General features: G+C 27.7%; 1 protein-coding gene across 1 annotated transcript; it reads left to right on the top strand.

Moving 5' to 3' along the window:
• Nucleotides 1-15,301: 15,301 nt before the first annotated feature.
• Nucleotides 15,302-18,005, top strand: LOC108862840 (uncharacterized). Its single transcript, XM_056986762.1, has 11 exons — nt 15,302-15,488; nt 15,576-15,647; nt 15,949-16,044; nt 16,121-16,196; nt 16,291-16,389; nt 16,484-16,554; nt 16,648-16,752; nt 16,836-16,973; nt 17,073-17,175; nt 17,345-17,559; nt 17,673-18,005. Exons 1-11 carry the CDS (start codon nt 15,435-15,437, stop codon nt 17,739-17,741), a joined length of 1,098 nt encoding a protein of 365 aa, XP_056842742.1. The 5' UTR covers nt 15,302-15,434; the 3' UTR covers nt 17,742-18,005.
• Nucleotides 18,006-20,133: the final 2,128 nt, after the last annotated feature.

Here is a 20,133-nt window from a genome sequence, read left to right as displayed (position 1 = left end):
TAAAAAAAAAAACAGAAAGCAAATTCAAATTTCAATAACCATTGGAACCGACCCAAATCAGAAGTCATGAAGAAATTGTTGAGTTAATTAACTTTAAAATAAAATATATACACATAAAGTATATGAATACATACCTATCTAGCTAGAATCGGATGTAATCTTCTTAGCTTAATCAAAAACGAAGTGAAAAAAATCTGGTTATAGTTTGGAATTTTTCTTTAGATAACTGAATCTACAAAACCCAGAAATTGAAAAGTGAATACGTGGAATATTCCCTTCTCTTTTGGTGGCCCTTGATTGTGATGGATCCTTCTTTGTGTTTGGATTGATGGCTAATTCATTTTTTTATAAACTATATTGGCTTATCTGATCGGTTTCGAAAAGAATATATTTAGTGATACAAAGTAGAATAACCCAAAAATATACCACACTGCTTAACATGAATTTAAAATACATTCTAATTAATGTCAAAAGTTGGATCTATCACCTGTTATGTCAATGAATATATATTCAGTAAAAAGTTAAAATGTGTGATATAAAAGAAAATTTTAACACTGAAAGTAATATAGTGTTTCATAATCCACAAGATCATATGGTTTTTATATGTTATTAAACAGCCCCCACTTCTCAAATAGAATCAAAACAAATTCTAATAACTAAAATGAAATAATGTAAAAAGGTAGAAGTTACTTACTAATTCAATCAGTAGTCGGATTCCAAGTTTTAACAGTTTTCGAGAGCTTTTCCAAAATTTTAAATAATAATTTTTCTAAAACCCAAATTGGATTATTTACGTACTAGGAGACCGAATAACCGAAGTTATCGGTTCGACCGTAAATCCAAGTCAAATTTTAGAACACTGGTTTACAATATTACATATCCACTGAACATATGTTTTATGTATATGCTTGATTATTTTACGGTACAATATGGAAATAAATGATTCATAGATTATCTTGCAAAAAAATTAATTACTAGAGATAAATCAATGTAACAAAATCCGATATGTTTTACTTAAATGATTTAAATCATTTTAGTAATTATTGCATATCCACTCAAGATATGTTTTACTTAAATGCTTGATTATTTACGGTTCGATATGGAAATGAATGATTTATAGATTATCTAAAGATACAAATAAATACATGTCCAAATATGACAAAAGATATACACAAGTCTCAAAGATTGTTAAATTATCAAATACAAAGTCATGTCTAAAGCAAAAGATTGTAAAGAAGTTTTCAAGAAGATGGATCAGTACAATAATGGTGATATCTCATGGGAAGAATTAAATTTCCATGGCATACACAACCGTTCTCTTCCTATGACGATGTCTCAAGTGGATAATATGTTTGGAGAGCTTGAAAATGATGGGGAAGACCGAGTATTTGGAGTTTCTAAATATTTAGTTAATCAACTTCATCATTCATCTCTTCCGGTTGAACATGAACCGTGATTAATAAGAAGTATAGTGCATAGGAATTGATCTTATATACCGACTCAGGGTGATGTATTCAGAATTTAATCTCTATAAGTCATATGCAAAATTGTCGGCTACAATATCGCCTATATAATATTTTTTATAATTTGCAATAGCATAATTAACTAGTGTTAAAAAATAAGAAACTGAATAAAAAGGTTAGTATACTAAAAGTGGGTGATAATGCCAAGAACATAGATAGTCAACTTCAAATGCCAAAAATACCTATTGTTGAAGATAAAAGCTTCAAAGAATTGGAAGAATGGGTTGTAGTCAGTGTTTTGAATCTCCGACCTGGACCTACGGTTGAACCTGATACCATATGTAATCCCGTTTGGGTTTTTAGGAAAAAATCATTGTTCAAAAACTTGATTAAACCTGGTAAACCATTAAAATTTGGAATTCGGCTACCGGTTAAACCATCGGTTCCGCTTTGATGGCTCTCGACGTGTCTCCGACGTCATGTCATGTAGACTAGAAGCACAGGAAAGTCGAGTCTGGTTCTCAGATTTGGACCAAGGCACCTAAATTTAATTTGTTCGAGTATATTGGATTGTGTTTGGTGTGTAGGCTTGGTGGAGTTCAATCATCCCAGTGCCGTTTTCATTAGGCAGATTGATCTCTATCTTTTTGCAGGATCTGACTCTGGTCTCTGCCTCCTTAGCATCTCGTCTTGTTCGCATGGTGTGCATCATCTCCTTATCATCGATTGGTAAGGTCGGATAGCTCTCTTTGGGTTGCCATCTCTTTTCTATTCTGGTTCTACTAGAGCTTCATGTCCAGTGAAAATAACAAGCTTGAGAAGATCATTAAGAACCTGCTGCTCCAACGATGTCACGAGGAATCCGTCATCCGAGTAAACAAGGTAGACCTCACCTTAAAGTGATTACCATCAATGGTTGAGAACGGTACGTAATTGATATTCTGAGGATTTCAAAGCTATCTAGCGGAAGGCGTTGGTTTGGTCGGCCAGCAAAGTTAGTTTAGTTATGTTTGAATCAGAATAATTTTGTTTGAATCAAGTTTGTAATCTTTAATTCAACTTTGAAAAAAAAACAAATCGACTAACGTTAAAACAAAATTGGAGAAGGGTCAAAACCTCTACATGGCCAGCACAAAAGAAAATGTTAAGACAATAATATAAAACTAGGTGACCGATCCGCACCCTGTGCGGGTATAAAAATATTGTATAATATCGATTGAGTTCAAATGTAAGAGAAGATGGAACAAGTGAGAGTTTCAATGCTGAGACATGATTTGCGCAAATCTCCAAGATGCAGTAGGGGTGGAATTCGTTACTTTTTCGGTTCGGTTGGTTTGTTTAGTTCGATTTTAATATTTTTTTCAACTGAAGTAAACCATATTTAGTCTAGTTCGGTGTGCTTTATGTCCAGTTTAGTTTATATTCCGTTCGGTTTGTTTTTTTGGATCGGTTTAATTAGGCTCTTTGTCGCTTAATTTTTTAAAAGAAAAATTATGTTTTAAAACATAAATTATGTACACATAAACTATGTGAACTAAATTCAATATAAAACTGAAACAAAACTTAAAAAGTCACAAAAAGTATATAAGAATAAAACAAATGAATGTTAACTAAAGTAAAAAAGATATCAACATCATTAGTATGTTTTAATAAAAGTTAACTAATAAAAAAACAAATGTAAGAAAAATATACAGGAAATAGTGATGTATTAAAAAAATGTGATAAAAATCTCATAGGTATCACAATCCCATAGAAACCTGAAAAGAAAATGTGATAAAATTTTTAAATATAATCCATAAGTAATATAAAATAAGAAAAACAATTATGAATTAAAAAATCCCATAGAAACCTGCAAAAAATTGTCAAATTTTGTTAGCAATTGTACAATATAAATAATTCGATATTATACAATATTTTTTTGGATATACCGTAAACACTAATCTCTCTCTCTCTCTCTCTCTCTCTCTCTCTCTCTCCTCTCTCTCTCCCCCTCTCTCCCCCTCTCTCCCCCTCTCTCTCCCTCTCTCTCCCTCTCTCCCTCTCTCTCTCCCCTCTCCTCCTCCCTCCTCCCTCCTCCCTCCTCCCCCTCCCTCCGCCATCCCTCCTCTCTCCCTCCCTCCCTCCTCCCTCCCTCTCCCTCTCTCTGCCTCTCTCTCTCTCTCACCTATTAATAGTGAGAAAAATATCTTTATTATTGATTTATATCATTACAATATCGCGAATTCCACAAAAGTAAAACAAAAAATTTAATTAATAGAAAATCTAACAAAAGCCACAGCTTAACCAATAGAAGAGTATACTATTGATAACACGTTTCAAAACTTAAACAACGTCAATGAGATTTCGTTCAAACGCATGATTGATTCAATCTCCTCCAAAGATAAACTCTTAATTTGATCTTCTGATAAACGCAAGCCTGAAAGAACATGTAAAATTAATTTGATCTACTAACATTTTATTTTGATAAAAACATGAGCTAACTTGGTTTATCCGTACCTTTTCTTTGGTTGCATAATATATCTTGTGATAGTTTTTCCCAAGTAGCAATTGCAAACGTTTTCTGGATTTGTGATACTATGTGTTAGCAATAGGGCACAAAACAACTTGCGTAGATCTTTTTTGCTGATGCCCAATAACATGCTTCTTTAATAGTTTCAATATTTTCTTCATCATCGTCCTTCCGGATAACAGAAGAAGTTATATTTTTTTCTAAAAAACGTCATTAGATTAAGTTTTGAAAATAATAAGCAACTTAAAATGTAGACCATAAGAAAATGTAAGATATATATATATATGTATATACAACAGTGTTGATATGGTTGCACGATAAGTTAGTATCAAATATTATATTCGTACAATTTATTACATTTTTTTATTGCTATATAGATTTTTTGAATTTAATGTGTTAACGTAAATCATTTTTAATTATTACCAATCAATCTTTTGAATTAAATATGATGAATATATGTTACGTGATGTTGCAATCATCATTAATGTGATAAATATGGACATATTTTTCATTCAAGGCAAATTGTGAGAACTAAATAATAAATAAGTAATAATATAATTGTTAAATGACATAGTGTTGATCTTCAAGACTACTGTCATGATCTTCTTGGCTTTTTCTTTTAGACAAAGGAGTTCCTGAAAAATCAAAGAACCAGAGGAAATATCACCTAATGACTGCAACATCAGGACCTGCAAAAGAAAAGGTTCATCTCATTAGTATGCTATTGTAACTATAAATAATAAGCAATTATAAAGTATAATACATGTTTAGAAGGAAAAGCAGAAAATATTAATTTTTCATAATAAATATTTAAATTGAATAAAGAAAGTTATTAAATCTACAATATCATAAGCTGATTTGAATTAAATATTAGTCTTCTTGCGCAAGTTAGATTTATTTAAAATATTCTTTAATAAATTCTCAATAAATCTTATACTTATAAGGTAATTTTATTTTTGGAATATCTTGTTGATAAAGCTAAAGGAGAATATCTCGTGAATAGATTGCACCAGGATTTTGGTTGACAAGTCTCACCATAAATATTAAGTTTTAAATGCATGATTTTTGGAGAGAAAATATTTTGTCAATTAATTTCGTTTCTCTGACATCTAAAATATTTAGTGGGTATTTAATGAATTAAACACAGAAAGAGTTTCAAAAAGATGTTCTTTGAATCGAGAAAACACAAAAGGTAAGTAAAATGCTAGACTTTACTAAAATATTTAACTTTCACAATAAGCTATGTACCAGAATGTTTTCAAATTAACTTTAAAATTTATCTACCTATAAGTTAGGATTATTTATGGAATATATCTATACTATTAAAGTACAAGCACATTTGAATTTTTTACTAAACATGCCCTTTCTTTAACTCACATTGTTTATTTCATTAAGGGCAATCAAGTAATATTAATAACTCATTTTTATTGGATTAACTTTTTTTGATCCAGCCCACTGCCCACATCATCTCTCTTGGGTCATTTGGGCTGATTAAGAAATCAGATCCAATTCTTATTTTTTTTCCCTAATTCAAATAATTTATTTTCAATCATTCTTAATATTTTGTGTAGTGAACAAAAATTAATAACTTAATTATTATGTTTTTTATTTTTATATAATTTAAGCATTCATAAAAAAATTTGAATTTTTTCATTGAAAAGTATAAATCTTTATTAAAAGTATATATTTTTTTATTAAAAAATTAACCACATAATAAAATTAATATATCAGAGTTATACCAACTTAATTCATTAAAAAATAAAGTTTAATTTTCTAAACATAAATACTCATTAGACCTGGACGTTCGGATACCCATTCTGGTACGGATTGGTTTTTTCAGATATCGAGTTTTTCGGGTTTTAAAATTAAACCCCATTCGGGTTTTGAAATTAAACCTCATTCGGATATTATAAAATTTCGGGTTGGGTTCGAGTCGGGTCTTTCCGAGTCCGGGTGGGTTCGGTTCTCATGCATAAGAACCTGCAAAATAACCAAATAACCAAAGTATCTAACGGGTTCGGTTATTTGTACTTAAAGTAACCAAAGTATCTGATTCGGTTCAAATTTTTGTATCCAAATTATTCAATAGTAACCAAAATATACATTTTATACAGTTTTTAGGTAAATTTTTATCCAAACTATCATATTTTATCCAAAAATACTCAAAATTACCGAAAATAACTACTATTGTTAGCTTATAAAATTAATTAAAAAATTAAAATAATTATAAATATAATTATAACATATATTTTTAGATATATTTCGGATATCTACGGGTACTCATTTGGTTCTCGGTTCGGGTCGGATTCGGGACCGGTTCTTCGGATATAGCAATTTAGAACTCATTCGGATATTTACCCGGGTTTGATCGGATTCGGGACCCTGATTTTTGGGTCGGTTTCGGGTTGGTTCTTTGGGTCCGAATATTGTGTTCTGGCCTATACTCTTTTAAAATGAAACACAATAAAGAAAAATAAAAAAGCTTAAATCTTTTATAAAAAAAAACAAATATATAAAAATATGACATTTACTAAATATTTGTCAATTTAAAAAAAATAAAGGAAAATAAACCCGCGCTTTGAAAGCGCGGGTCAAAATCTAGTCTAAACTATTAAAGCTGAAGTACATTTTGTACTTAGCCCAGACTTTTCCTAAATAATTACCATTGTATGCCACTGAAGTAAACCATATTTAATACTTAAATTAAACCACTTAAATTTAATTAAACAGTTAACCAAACATACATAAATACTACATTTCAAATAAACCGAACTGCTCAATATAATCAAATCTAAACAGTTATGACACGTATTTGTTAAAATCTAACATTCCAAATTAGGAATAATAATAAGAATATTCTCAATTATATCAATTTTACTATCAAGCAACATCTAACTATAAATTAGGGATACTAATACCTAATAATAGCATGCAATATATCAATATTTATATATATCTACACAACTTCTCAATTTTGATTGGGAACAAGAATATATCGTTTGACGACTTCAGAGATATTTAGAGATAAAGTTTGTTGTTATAAAAGACTAAAAGTAAAACAAAATTAGTTTTTTTTGTTTAAGAAAAGACTACGTTGTTTGTTTTTCTGGAAAGAAAATCAACATACACTTAATGGGATTTCATTCTTATTCACATCTATATTATTAAAATTGAATATTAAAATTGAAATATAAATTAAATTTGTTTGAAAATATCGATAACAATTTTTAAAAAAATGTTTATTTGAAAATTTGGATAATAGTTTTTTAAAAATAGGTTTGTCTGAAAATATGAATAAAATTTTTTTAAAAAGATTTGTTTGGAAATATGAATAGCAGTATAAAAAGATATAATATTGTTTGAAAACATAGATAACAGTATATTAAGAAAATAATGAATTTATGTTATTAAGAAAAAGGCACAGAAAGATTTCAAATCAAAATAATAATTTAAAGTTTATTTATATCAAAAATTGATTCAAATATATATATATATATATATATATATATATATATATTCAAACATTTATTTTTACTAAAATATTTTCCAATAACCATTATTAAAAATGTTTCCAATTAGTTAAAAAATATACTCATGCGGAGGGAGTATATGTTTTATTTTCCATATTCAATTCAAAATATAGATATATGTAATTATTTAGATGATACTAAAATATTATTAATTATATGTTTGCTATGTTTTTAAAAGAAAAAAATAGATTGTGAACTAGGGGTGGGCGTTCGGTACCCTTCGGGTTCGGTTTGGGTCTGTATGGGTTCGAGTTTCCAGGGTCAAAGATTTCAGTCACATTCGAATATTTCTAAATTTTGGTTCGGATTCAATTCGGATCTTTACGGGTTTGTTCGGGTTCAGATAACCCATTCAAATTATTTTTAAAATTCTTTAATACTTTAAATTTTTCAAAATATATAAACAAAATAATATATTACATATAAATTTGAATAACATATATCAAAATGCCTGAACTTAGCATATAAATTGGTTTGATTTAAATATGTGGATAGAGAATCAATAATTATTTTAATTATTTTTGGTGTTTTAAATATACTTTAACTATTTTAGATATTACATTTGACTATTTATATATATTTTCAATTATTTAAACCAAATTAAAAGTACCATATATATTCTGGATGTTTTTATATGCATCAAATGTAAAAAAAATATATAAGTATATAAATTTATTTTGAATACATTTGGGTATCCGAAATACTTCGGTTCGATGGATTTAGTTTCAGTTTAAAAAATACCAAAATTTTTAAATTTAATTAATTTTGGTTTAGATTTAATTCTTTTTGGATCGAGATCGGTTCGATTTTTTGGATTTTGGTTTTTTGCCCAACTCTAATATTGACATGAAAAAAATATTTTATAAAAATATACACCCGCACGGGCGTGCGGGTCAAAATCTAGTCTATATTATTAAAACAGAAGTACAAATATAAAATATCCCTAAGTTTTCCAACTTGTTTACAATGACATGCCACTGAAGTAATTAAATGAATCTATCTTTAAGGAATCATTTTTTTTCCTATTTATTAAATTATTTCCTAAATCAAACTTAACTTAATTTTCGTATTTAATATATTTCCTTAAACCAATTAACTCATTTTTAGGGATATTCAAATTTAATATCGATTTTAACTATATAAAACTTGGATAATGTTACCATTAATTATTTTGAACAAAAATCAAGTTTAAATTAGATATTAAACAATATTATGAATATTCCTAAAATATATGGTTAACTTACCATTAATTATTTTGAACAATAAAATTTATATATGCTAAGATTTAAATATCTTTAAACATCTTATAGAACAATATGAAATATTTGTAAGTGAATATTATTTTTAATATAATTTAATCTCACTTAAGATTATATATATTTCAAAAATTTCTAACATATACGTTTAATCATTTCAGTTACTATAAATTATTTTCAACAAGAAAATTTAAATATCTTTGTATAACAATGTTTAATGTTTATAACCAAATATTTTTTCTAATGTATCTAAATCTCACCGTAATATCTGATCAAAATATTTAAAATTTTATTACATTTGAAAAATAATTTCATGTTAAAAGAAATATTATTCAAACATATCAATAGGTCAATATTTTGTCAAAAGTTTAGTAGCGGGCACGGCTCACTATTTTCTTTGTTGTATTTATAAAATATTTAAAATATGATAAATATTTAAAATATAAACTAATAAACATTTAAATAATATTCATTTATATAAAAATGAAAATAACAATCCGTGCGGACGCACGGGTCAAGCTCTAGTTGTTATTAAAATTACATTTTAAAAATAAAAAAGAGAATATATCGAGAATAGTTTACACTAATGATTTAATTAAAAAATCTTACCTTTACAGTTTAAATATTAAAGCATGAGATTAGGAAATAAGATATTATTTCAGTAGAGAAAATACCATCCTACTTATATTTTAAAAATATAATGTGATTATCCAATTTTGATGTACAATAGAGAAAATATCATTCTAAGCGCACATCTTTTGCAGGACCGGAATGGTGAACTCGTAGAGGTCTGAAATATGAACACTTCCGTCAAATCATCTCTGAAAAAATATAAAACAAAATCACAATCAGCAAACCAAAAAACAATATGTGTATATATAAGCTTATAATTCTAAACAATAATATAATTCTACTAATAAAAAAAAGAAGTATTCGCAACACAAAAAGATGCTATTGAAATGATATAACTGAGAGATGTTATCAAATTGAGTAATTTTTTTACCAGATTGAGGAACAAAGATGTTATCGAAATGATATATCAAAGAGGTGTACAATCAAATCGATATATAGCTTCAGTGGATAAATCGTCATAATAGGGTATCTGCATATAAACCAAAAGAAAAATCAGCTCTCATGAAATATAAAAGCTTAATGTTCTAAAATAATAAGAAAAAAATTCAGAACATTATTAACATTAAAAGTTCAGAATACAAAGTTCAATGATTTCGTTTCTTCTACTGTGGATGTCTTATTTATAGTAAATTGGTGGACGTTTCTCATTGATTTAGCTTGCATGATAAGCTAAGAAGTAGAATTTTTTAATAAATTCTCAATAAATCTTATATTTATTACGTAATATTATTTTTGGAATATCTTGTTGATAAAGCTAAAGGAGAATATCTCGTGAATAAATTGCACAAGAATTTTGGTTGACAAGTCTCGCCATAAATATTAAGTTTTAAATGCATGATTTTAGTAGAGAAAATATCTTGTCAATTAATTTTGTTTCTCTGAGATCTAAAATATTTAGTGAGTATTTAATGAGTTAAACAGAGAAATGATCGCAAAAAGATGTTCTTTGAATCGAGAAAACACAAAAGTTAAGTATTAAAGTGATTTCGTTTTTAGTAATGTCGATGATTAAAATAAATCGAAAAATAAATTCTAAAAAATCAATCAATAAGATCAACAGAATTCTTCCCATTTGTAATAAGGAAACTAATTATTACATGTACTAACTAATATTTTTGCGCGAGTAATGTTAATAGGGGGATTAAATTATTTTTTCCTTTTCAATTAGTATTCAATGTTAATTTCCTTTTATAAGGGGATCAATGAATTAAAATAAATTATTTGATTTGATAAAATGACTTTATATTCTTATATATCTATAGACTACATAAAATAATAAACCAAAATATTTATTTGAATTGATAAAATGACTTTATATACCATATTTTCGACAATTAGTTACCATAAATAGTTATTAATAATATTATGTAAACCATTTGGAATCTAAAAGATTTATTTGAATTAATAAAATGGCTTTATATCATACTTTCCACAATTAGTTACCATAAATAGTTATAAATAATATTATGTAAGTCATTTGAAAAGTGATGTTAATTGGTCATTAAATTATTTTTTTTCCTTGCAATTAGTATTCAATGGTACTTTTCTATTATAGTGGGATCAATGAATTAAATGATATATCGAAATTACAAAATAAGGTAAGTATTTAGAGGACTCCCCTTTTTAGTAGTGTCGATGGAAAAAATAAATCAAAAAGAAATTCTGAAAAATCAACCAATAGAATCGATAGAATTCTTATGAGAAAGGCTGTGAGAGTGCCAGCTGGCAAATGTACTTTCTTTTAATATATAGAAGAATTATAATAAATAAAATTAAAAATCATCGGCCAATAAAATTATAATAATTAAGAGTTCATTTATGATCGACACGTAATAAAAATCACTTATGTGACTTCTCAATCAATATATAGTAAATTTATTTTTTATAAATAATTTATAACATTCTGTAAATTATTTTAAAATTCTGATAAATTTATTCTTTAAATAACGATAAATAATCTAAAAATAATGTTAATAAACATTTTTGGATTTTTTAATATTTAAAATAATTATTATATAATTATATTGAATACAATTCATCAAGTAGAGTATAAAACTATAATAATTATCTTATATAAAATTTCGTTCATTATATTTTATAGTTTATAAATATTAAAAGTAAGAAATAAAATATTATTAATCTTTCTATAATTTCTATATTTGAGAAGCTTTCCAAATTTCTAATATGAATGCCTTGTCCATAAAGTATGTCATTGTTAAGACCGTATTAATTATATAAATTCAAATTTGGTAATGTTTGTGTCAATCAAATATACTATATTAATAAGACCGTATTAATTATATGGATTCAAATTTGGTAATGTTTGGTCGATTATAAAAAATAAATGAAAAAGAAATTATCTAAAATTCAACCAATAAGATTAAGAGAATTAATCTTAGAAGCTCTCTATGAATGCCACTTAAGCAAAAATCACTAAAGTGACTTCTCTTTTAATGTATAGGAGGATTTGCACACAAAATAAAATTATAATTCACCATGTAATAAATTGACCTAACACTACAAAAAAAACAATTGAATTGCATCAATTAAATTGTATCACAAAATAAGTGATATAATTTTAAATTACTTATTTGTAAATGATGTTAATATTAATTAATTTTACATCACTTCAGTAAAATGATGTAATATTTATCAGTTTATATCATTTAGACAAAAATGATTTTATTCTATAAATTTATATCAGTTAAATAATTGATGCCTTTATTATTTTGGTTAACATCACTTATGAAGATGATACAAAATTTACATCAATAAAAAACTGATGCTAATAAAAATTATATAACCATATTTTTTGTTTAACATCAGTTTAATAAAAGTGATGTTATGTTATCTGAATTTATATCAGGTAGAACAATTATATAATATTTACTTAACTTAAATCAATACAAATTAACTGAAATTTCAAAGAACCCAAAATTAGGAAAAGAATTTACGATTTTTTTATTTAGTTTTTGTTTTGTTTCTTTAACTTAGTGGATCTTATTTATAACTGTTTTGCTAAAAAGAAGTTTTCTTTTATAATCTCAACAAATCTTCTTTTTCTTCTTTTTCTTTTTTCAAACCCCTCGTTCATCTCCCAGTGTAACAATTTCTAAGTGTTCTTCTTGTTTTCATATCCCTATATTTCTTATAAGTCAAAAACTAAATGACCATTTAAGACAAAAAGTTCTTTCTCAATTTCACAGCCTCATGTTTTCTATATATGCAAAAGCAAACGATGACACCTTACAATTCTGAAACTATGTGATTCCACATTTGACTCCGCACTGTCTACTACCCCCACCACTCCATTGTACTAATACAAGTATTTCTTCTTTCTCCATTTACAATTTTAAATCATTTTTTATTTAGTAGTGATTCTAACCAGATCATCTGATATTCTCTTTTTGTTTTTGTTTCAGAAGCAGTTATCAATTTAACAACACCATCAACGGAAGAACATACATTGAAGGAGAAGAAAAATATTGACTGAAGAATTCTCATGTGGAGATTTTAACTTTTTATCATTTTCTTTTGCTGAATTCATCCTATTCATGTTTTTGGAGGCTTTCTATATTTTTTCCATATTGTAACATCATTAAAATGAAGAAAAAAAGAAAAAAAATAATGAAAAATCTTTTAATTTATTTATTTATTGACATAAATGTATAGATCGATAATAATTTAAAATTAATTAAAAACAAATAATATTAATATTTTCAATTAATAACTGTAAACGAAATAGTTATTAAAATTACTTTAAAAAATAATAACTTTACTTCGGTTATCATTAAATGATACAAACATTTAAATCAATTATTTGTAGTGATGTTAATATTAATATCACTTTAAAGAACTGATTTAATTGTTAAAATCATTTTTTACAACTGATATATCTTGACATCACTTATAATAATTGATGAAAATATTTAGTATTTTTACATCAGTTATTAGAAAAATGATGTATATTATTTGCATCACCACATTCAGAGTCATTTATTTAAATGATGTAAATTTCTTTTACATCACTTATAAGTAATGCAAAAATTGAAATTAAATGATGTTAAACCACTCTTTTTTTTAGTGTAAGTTCCACACATACACGGTGAATTTTATATAATAGTTCACTTATACCAAAATGATAACAATAAGTAGACATGTCCATCAGAATCGAAGTCCGCAGTCCGAAACCGTCTGGCCCTAAAAATTATTGGGTTTGAGTTTAGTTTTATAAGCTCACAACAATTGGATCTTTCGGATTAAGCTCATTTGGACTTTGGATATTTTAGGCTTAAGCCTATTTGGACTAAGATCGGTCCGAAAACCGAAACTTTATATTTTATTTTAAATATTATTAATCTAAATTCTAATAAAAATATAAAAAAATGTTAATGCATCTTATTGTTTGACATTACAAATGTCATATTTTAAAATTTGCAAATGTAACCTCTTTTTGATAACATTTTTTTAACATACAAAATCTGAAACGTTTGATCCTATTTATCATAAATTTGTTCTCTTATATATTTAGTTTAAATTTATATTTGATTATTTAAAACTAATTAAATTCAGTTAGTTTATAATATTTTTTGAAACATATGAAAAATAAATATTTTTGATAAAGAAAAGAAGTTTAAATTCACTTTACATTTTTTTTTAAATGTTAAAACTGATTTTTTTTTTATAAAATTCATATGTATTAAAACGCTTGAAACGACAATGACAAATTATTTTTCGAAAAGTCCAAAAAACCAGAAAAACCCTATAACCCTATAAAGGTCGGACCGGGATTTAAATTCTAGGCTTAAAATATTTTCAGGACAGACCGAACAGACTCATATATTTATGGACTTAGCGGATTTGGACCGGACCAGACCGGACCAGTTCGAATTGACACCTCTAACAATAAGAATTGAAAAAAATCATAGAATGACAAAAATGCATGCAACTTTCGAGACCACTGCATTACTAGAAAATCAGCGGACTTCTAGTGATGAGTGATTACTAGAGAAACGCCCAACATCAGTACTGAAGAAGCCACGTGAGCCGGTCACGTTGAAAAGAAGCTTGAAGGTTTAGAGAGAGGTTACATGTTTACATTTATAAATTTCACTAGGTTTTTTTTTGCACCATCTGCAAAAAAATGAAAAATTAAAATAATATTTTGTTAATATTTTATATTTTATTAATTCTTACCAATATTTTATTTTAAATTTAGACTTAAATAAACATAAAAAACTAAGATAATATATATATATATATATTTTTTTTTAATTATATTTAAGAGTATATTTATATATATGTAACTAAAATCTTAGATAGATTATATATATATATATATATTTCCTTTTATTAAAATATAATATATCATCTTGTACAAAATTAAGAAAACAATTTAGATATAAAAAATGTGTAATTATCAAAAATTAAAATAAATAGTATTTTAAAAATTTAAATACCAAAAAGTAAATTAATGGTATTAAGATTTAAAAATTATATATTTTTCAAAACATTGCATAAAATCTAAAATTTAAAATTTTTATTAATAAAATTGTATAATTATAGACCTTTTAATAATATTTAGAAATTTGTAAATTATTGTTATATTTGTAGCATTATATTGTTAAATGCTATATTTGAATACAATTATTAGTAGGAAGATATATAAGTTATTATCATATTTTAAACTTTTATCAAAAATATAAATTAATATTAAATATAATTGTCAATGTTACAGTTAGATAGCATAATCCAAGTCACAATTGTTAGTATGTCATGACATTTTTTTTTATTGAAAGTGTTTGTAGAAAAAAATTTAAACAATATTTGGAAAAATCACAAAAGTTGTAAACCAAATAAAATAAAAATACCAGAGACCAAACATTAACCTGGACCGATAATTGACACCGTGTATTGATTGCCAAAGGTGTGTCTACCACTTCCATTACGAAATCTGGCTTTGTCTTGTCTCTCCTCCCTTAAACATCTCTCTCGCCAGATTAACTCCGATCTCTCTCTCTCTCCCCCCTTTCTGGTTCTAAAGATGCAAGCTTTGTACATATTTGTCGTCTCTCTGCTTCTCACCCTCAATTCCAGGGTTCGTTCTTCGTTTGTCTCCCACGGAATCTATGTCTTATGGATCTGACTTTTGACTTTTGATAAACTGAATCGGTTTTTGTGATAGGGAGAAGCCAGTGGTTCTGTTTTCTTCATTGATGGATCCAACAACCAATACCTTCGTCCTCCTTCAGAGCAGGTAATCTCATTCTTCTCACTTGCCTCTTTTTTTTTAAGTTTCAATCTTAGATCTTTGTTAGAAATTATGTTCTCTTGTTTGGGCGTATAGATCAGGTCAATGTAGTTAGGCTGATTCCGTTGAAGCAAATACAATAAGATCCATTGTTTGGTCTAAGTGGCACCAACCTCTCTCAAGTTTTGTCTTTTTTTTTTTTCCATTTTGGCTCTTGATGAGCGATCACCAGACAGATTTCAAATTCATGTTTGTGAGTTGCTACTTCTTTTGTAATAGTTCTTCCTTTTGATATGGAAATCCACAGGCGCTTCCCATGTCTCTCTCTGAAGTATCGGCAGCAGTGTCTGCCTTGTTGGGTTTTGCACCTCCATCTACTTTGACACCTGATGGCTCCTCCAAGGTTTCTGGATCCTCTGCTTTAGTTTTTTTTTTTTGTTCTGTACTTGATCATAAAAATTGTTTTTTTTGTGTTTTAGCTGAACAAGATTCTAAAACCTAATCCATTTGAGAGGCCTCGTGCTGCTTTTGTGCTAGAAATCGCTGGAGCTGATGGTATGCAGTTAATACACTGGAAACCTTTAGTTCTTTGGCATGAACCAAAAATCTTCTTAAGTCTAAATTTAAGTGTTTGTTTTTGACTTGGCAGATGCGCTTGTGGAAACCTTACCTAGTCATTCTTTCTTAGACAATGCCATTAGAGGCAGTATCAATTCCAATTCTGACAAAGCTGATATTGAACTTCCAGGTGCCGTGATGGCTTGAGTTCTAGTTTCTAGTGTCTTCATCTGGATTGAAGTCTTGCTTTATATACATTACATAAACTTTCCAAATTCCTACAGAAACTGGAGTGGCTGTTATGTCTGTCAATGAACCCTCATCTGATATGATGGACAAAGACATGAATGAGTTTGTAAGTTGACAGTTTCTTTCATTCTAAAAGTGAATAACACTTTTTATGCCTTTTTTATTTTAATAGTTAATGGTGTGGTAATATTATCTCTAGGCATCTTGGTTGGGTGGATCATATGTTGGCTCTGCTGAACCATTGACTGGATTGCTTAGTATCCCTCTGTCTGGTGGTGCTAACGTGGAGTTTCATTTGGAAAAGGTGTTATCATTAACTCCATGAAGTTGTATACTTTCCCAGGACGAGGTTCCAGAATTGCTTTTGACTTTTGCTACTGTGTGCAGGAAGCAGAGAGAAAATTTGCATCGAACCTTTTGGCTTTATATAAGAATATAAGAGGGTTAGTCACTCTTCATGAGGATTTAGCTCATGGTATTGAGAGACCTGCTGAGTTAACGGTTGGACGCTTTGGCGGTATCCATGTAAGAGCGTTTATTTGTCCTTCATTCTCTTGCACAGCTTGTCCGGCAGAGCTTGTCATCATCGTGTCTAATATTATTTACTCTCGCTTGAAATTACAGGCTTTAGCACAGGAGTATGGACAAGGTATGGCCAAGCAAGGGATGGATGTACTGCTTGCCACACTATCAAAGCTATTCGATCTGTTGGAGACATCTCATAAAGGTGAAACTGTAGCTGTGATTTGATAAACTCATTTTCAAAATATTTGCCTTAGAAAGTAGTTCAAGATGGTGGACACTTTGAATGAAACTCCTCAATGGAAATACTACATACTATGTTTCTTTTTCTTTACTGTTTGTATGTAAGCTGAGAAATGTTTGGGCTGTTGCAGGCCAAATTGTTGGAGTGATTCTCCTTGATGAGAGAGTAAATCAAGAATCCGCTAATCTGTTAAGAGTTGGGTCTTCTTCTTATGGTTCATCTGCAAGGTCGATGGCTGAGGTAGAGGGAGTTCCAAGTGCAGCCATTATCGCTCAAGTTATACTTGTTAGGCTGACGCTTGCATGGTTAACTGGAATAATCCTTCTCATTGCAACTATCCTTGGGGTAAGTTCACATTAATTCCTTATCCTCTCTTCAGCCAATAAAAAACTATCCAGCCGAGTTGTAGCTTAGTATTGAATGTATATGTTGTTGGAGTTGACAGTCGTGCTTTGCAGGTGTACTTCCTTATGTACATGCCTTTGACGAAGGACACGCTCCTATATTCAAACGTGAAGCTCGATTGAGACATAAAATAAAGCTTCAAAACGTCAAGTGGACACCGATAAATTTTCACGTTGATCGTTTTCATCTTTTTGTGTGTATCATCAAAGCCAGTCTTATTTGAATGTTTTAAGAGAAGGATGACACTTTTTGTGACCAGACCTGTCACCTGTGGATGTGTTTCTGTGTATATTGCCATAAGGTTGCATTCAAGATTTATAATTTATTTTCTTCTTACATATGTATCTGAATCTGATTCTTAATAATAATAAAGAAATATTTGGACACTTCATGTAATCTTCTGTTATTTTCATGTAAGAGCTGTAAGAGCATTTGATCATGGAATTTTAATTAGTACTTGATTTGTCCTGTTCAAGTAATGGTATTTACGATTTAGACTTGACTTATTTGAAACAAGTACTTATACATCAAGTATTGGAGAAAAAAATCAACAACTACATGCTACTTGATCTATTTGTCAAAATCGAGTATTTGTTTTCAAAATATTTATTATCTATTTTGTATCTACTATTATTTGAAAAATGAATTTGCTTATTTGTCATCTCTTTCATGATTTTAGAATTATTCATTAGCTTAATTAATATTATTATTTAAAATTTAATTTTAATATATATATAATGATATTTAAAATAATTAAAAAGAAAAATTCCTTAAAAATACACAGACTGAATTTCATTTGATGAAAAAACACACGAACTTTTTAGGCTTCCCAAAAAATACACAGATTAATTTTAGTTGTCCATAAAATACATGAACTTTTGAATTTTGGAGGTTTTACACTTCGATTTGAACGACATTAACTCTAATTAACGGAACGTTAAGACGCTGTTAGATGACGTTAACTCTGGTTCAAAAGTTTATGTATTTTATGGACAACCAAAATTAGTCTGTGTATTTTTTTGGAAAGCCTAAAAAGTTCGTGTATTTTTTCAGCAAAGAAAATTTAGTCTGTGCATTTTTTAGGAAATTTACCTATTTTTTGTGCAACATCATATTTCTTTTATTCAAGATTTATTATAATCAGGTTTAGCAGTTTAGGTCTAGGCATTTTACCCGGATTCAAAAACTTAAACTGGAACTAACCCGAACATATTCGGTCCAAAACCAAATCGAAAGTGTACAAGTATTTGTTAGGTCGAAAATTCTTCTACTCGAAAGAATCGAAACCGAAAAGAACTGATCCGAATAGACCCAGATCCAATAAAACGACCCGAATCCAACAAAATCGACCCGAATACAATAACATTTTACAGATAGTTTATATTGGATTTGGGTCGATTTTATTGGATTCGGATCAATTTTATTGGATCCGGGTCGATTTTATTACATATGAGTCTATTCAGATCAGTTCTTTTTGGTTTCGATTCTTTCGAGTAGAAGAATTTTCGACCCAACAAATACTTGTACACACTTTCAGTTTGGTTTTGGACCGAATATTTTCGGGTCAGTTCCGGTTCAAGTTTTTGAATCCGGCTAAAATACCTAGACCTAAACTGCTAAACCTGATTATAATAAATCTTGAATAAAAGAAATATGATGTTGCACAAAAAATAGGTAAATTCTTTAAAAATACACAGACTAAATTTTATTTGCTGAAAAAATACACGAACTTTTTAGGCTTTCCAAAAAATACACAAACTAATTTTCGTTGTCCATGAAATACATAAACTTTTGAATCAGAGTTAACGTCTTCTAATGGCGTCTTAACGTTCCGTTAATCAGAGTTAACGTCGTTAAAATCGAAGTGTGAAACCTCCATAATTCAAAAGTTGATGTATTATATGGACAACCAAAATTAATCTGTGTATTTCTTGGGAAGCCTAAAAAGTTCGTATATTTTTCAGCAAATGAAATTCAGTCCGTGTATTTTTAAGGAATTTTCTCTAATTAAAACATTAATCTATTATACCGATATATACTATTATTTTTACAATATATATTTTAAAATGTATACTTACCATGATATTTAAAATATTTAATTAATAAATAGACATTGAAAGTCCATATTAACAATATCTAAGATTAATATCAGTATTACATTTATTTTATATTTAGTTTATAATTCTAATAATTAATACTATATCTAGTTTTTCTTATTTTTATTGGAAATATTATCCAAATACAAATTATTATAATATTAGAGTTAAGATTAAAATTAAATTATATACTTGTGTTAAATATTATATATGTTTATTTAATATTAAACAATTGTATTCATTATTTTCTACAAATTTAATACAGTTTTTCTTTTCCTTATTTTCACTCATCTTAACTACTTTATTTATTATTATTTTCCAAATAATTTGGTAGCATTTATTATACAATTATAAAACAGAATCTACATATTTTTAATTATTTTATTATCTTTTACATTCTTTTTCACAATTCTTAACT

Source organism: Raphanus sativus, chromosome 5 (genome assembly GCF_000801105.2).
Source record: "Raphanus sativus cultivar WK10039 chromosome 5, ASM80110v3, whole genome shotgun sequence".
NCBI classification, from domain to species: domain Eukaryota; kingdom Viridiplantae; phylum Streptophyta; class Magnoliopsida; order Brassicales; family Brassicaceae; genus Raphanus; species Raphanus sativus.
This window is presented reverse-complemented; position numbering and strand designations above follow the sequence as displayed.

Bases quoted from the DNA above. Each gene is read 5' to 3' on its own strand.
- LOC108862840 (XM_056986762.1), top strand. From the start codon at position 15,435: ATGCAAGCTTTGTACATATTTGTCGTCTCTCTGCTTCTCACCCTCAAT. The intron at 16,045-16,120 runs GTTTCTGGATCC...TTTGTGTTTTAG, and splicing joins CACCTGATGGCTCCTCCAAG to CTGAACAAGATTCTAAAACC. The intron at 16,974-17,072 runs GTAAGAGCGTTT...TTGAAATTACAG, and splicing joins GACGCTTTGGCGGTATCCAT to GCTTTAGCACAGGAGTATGG.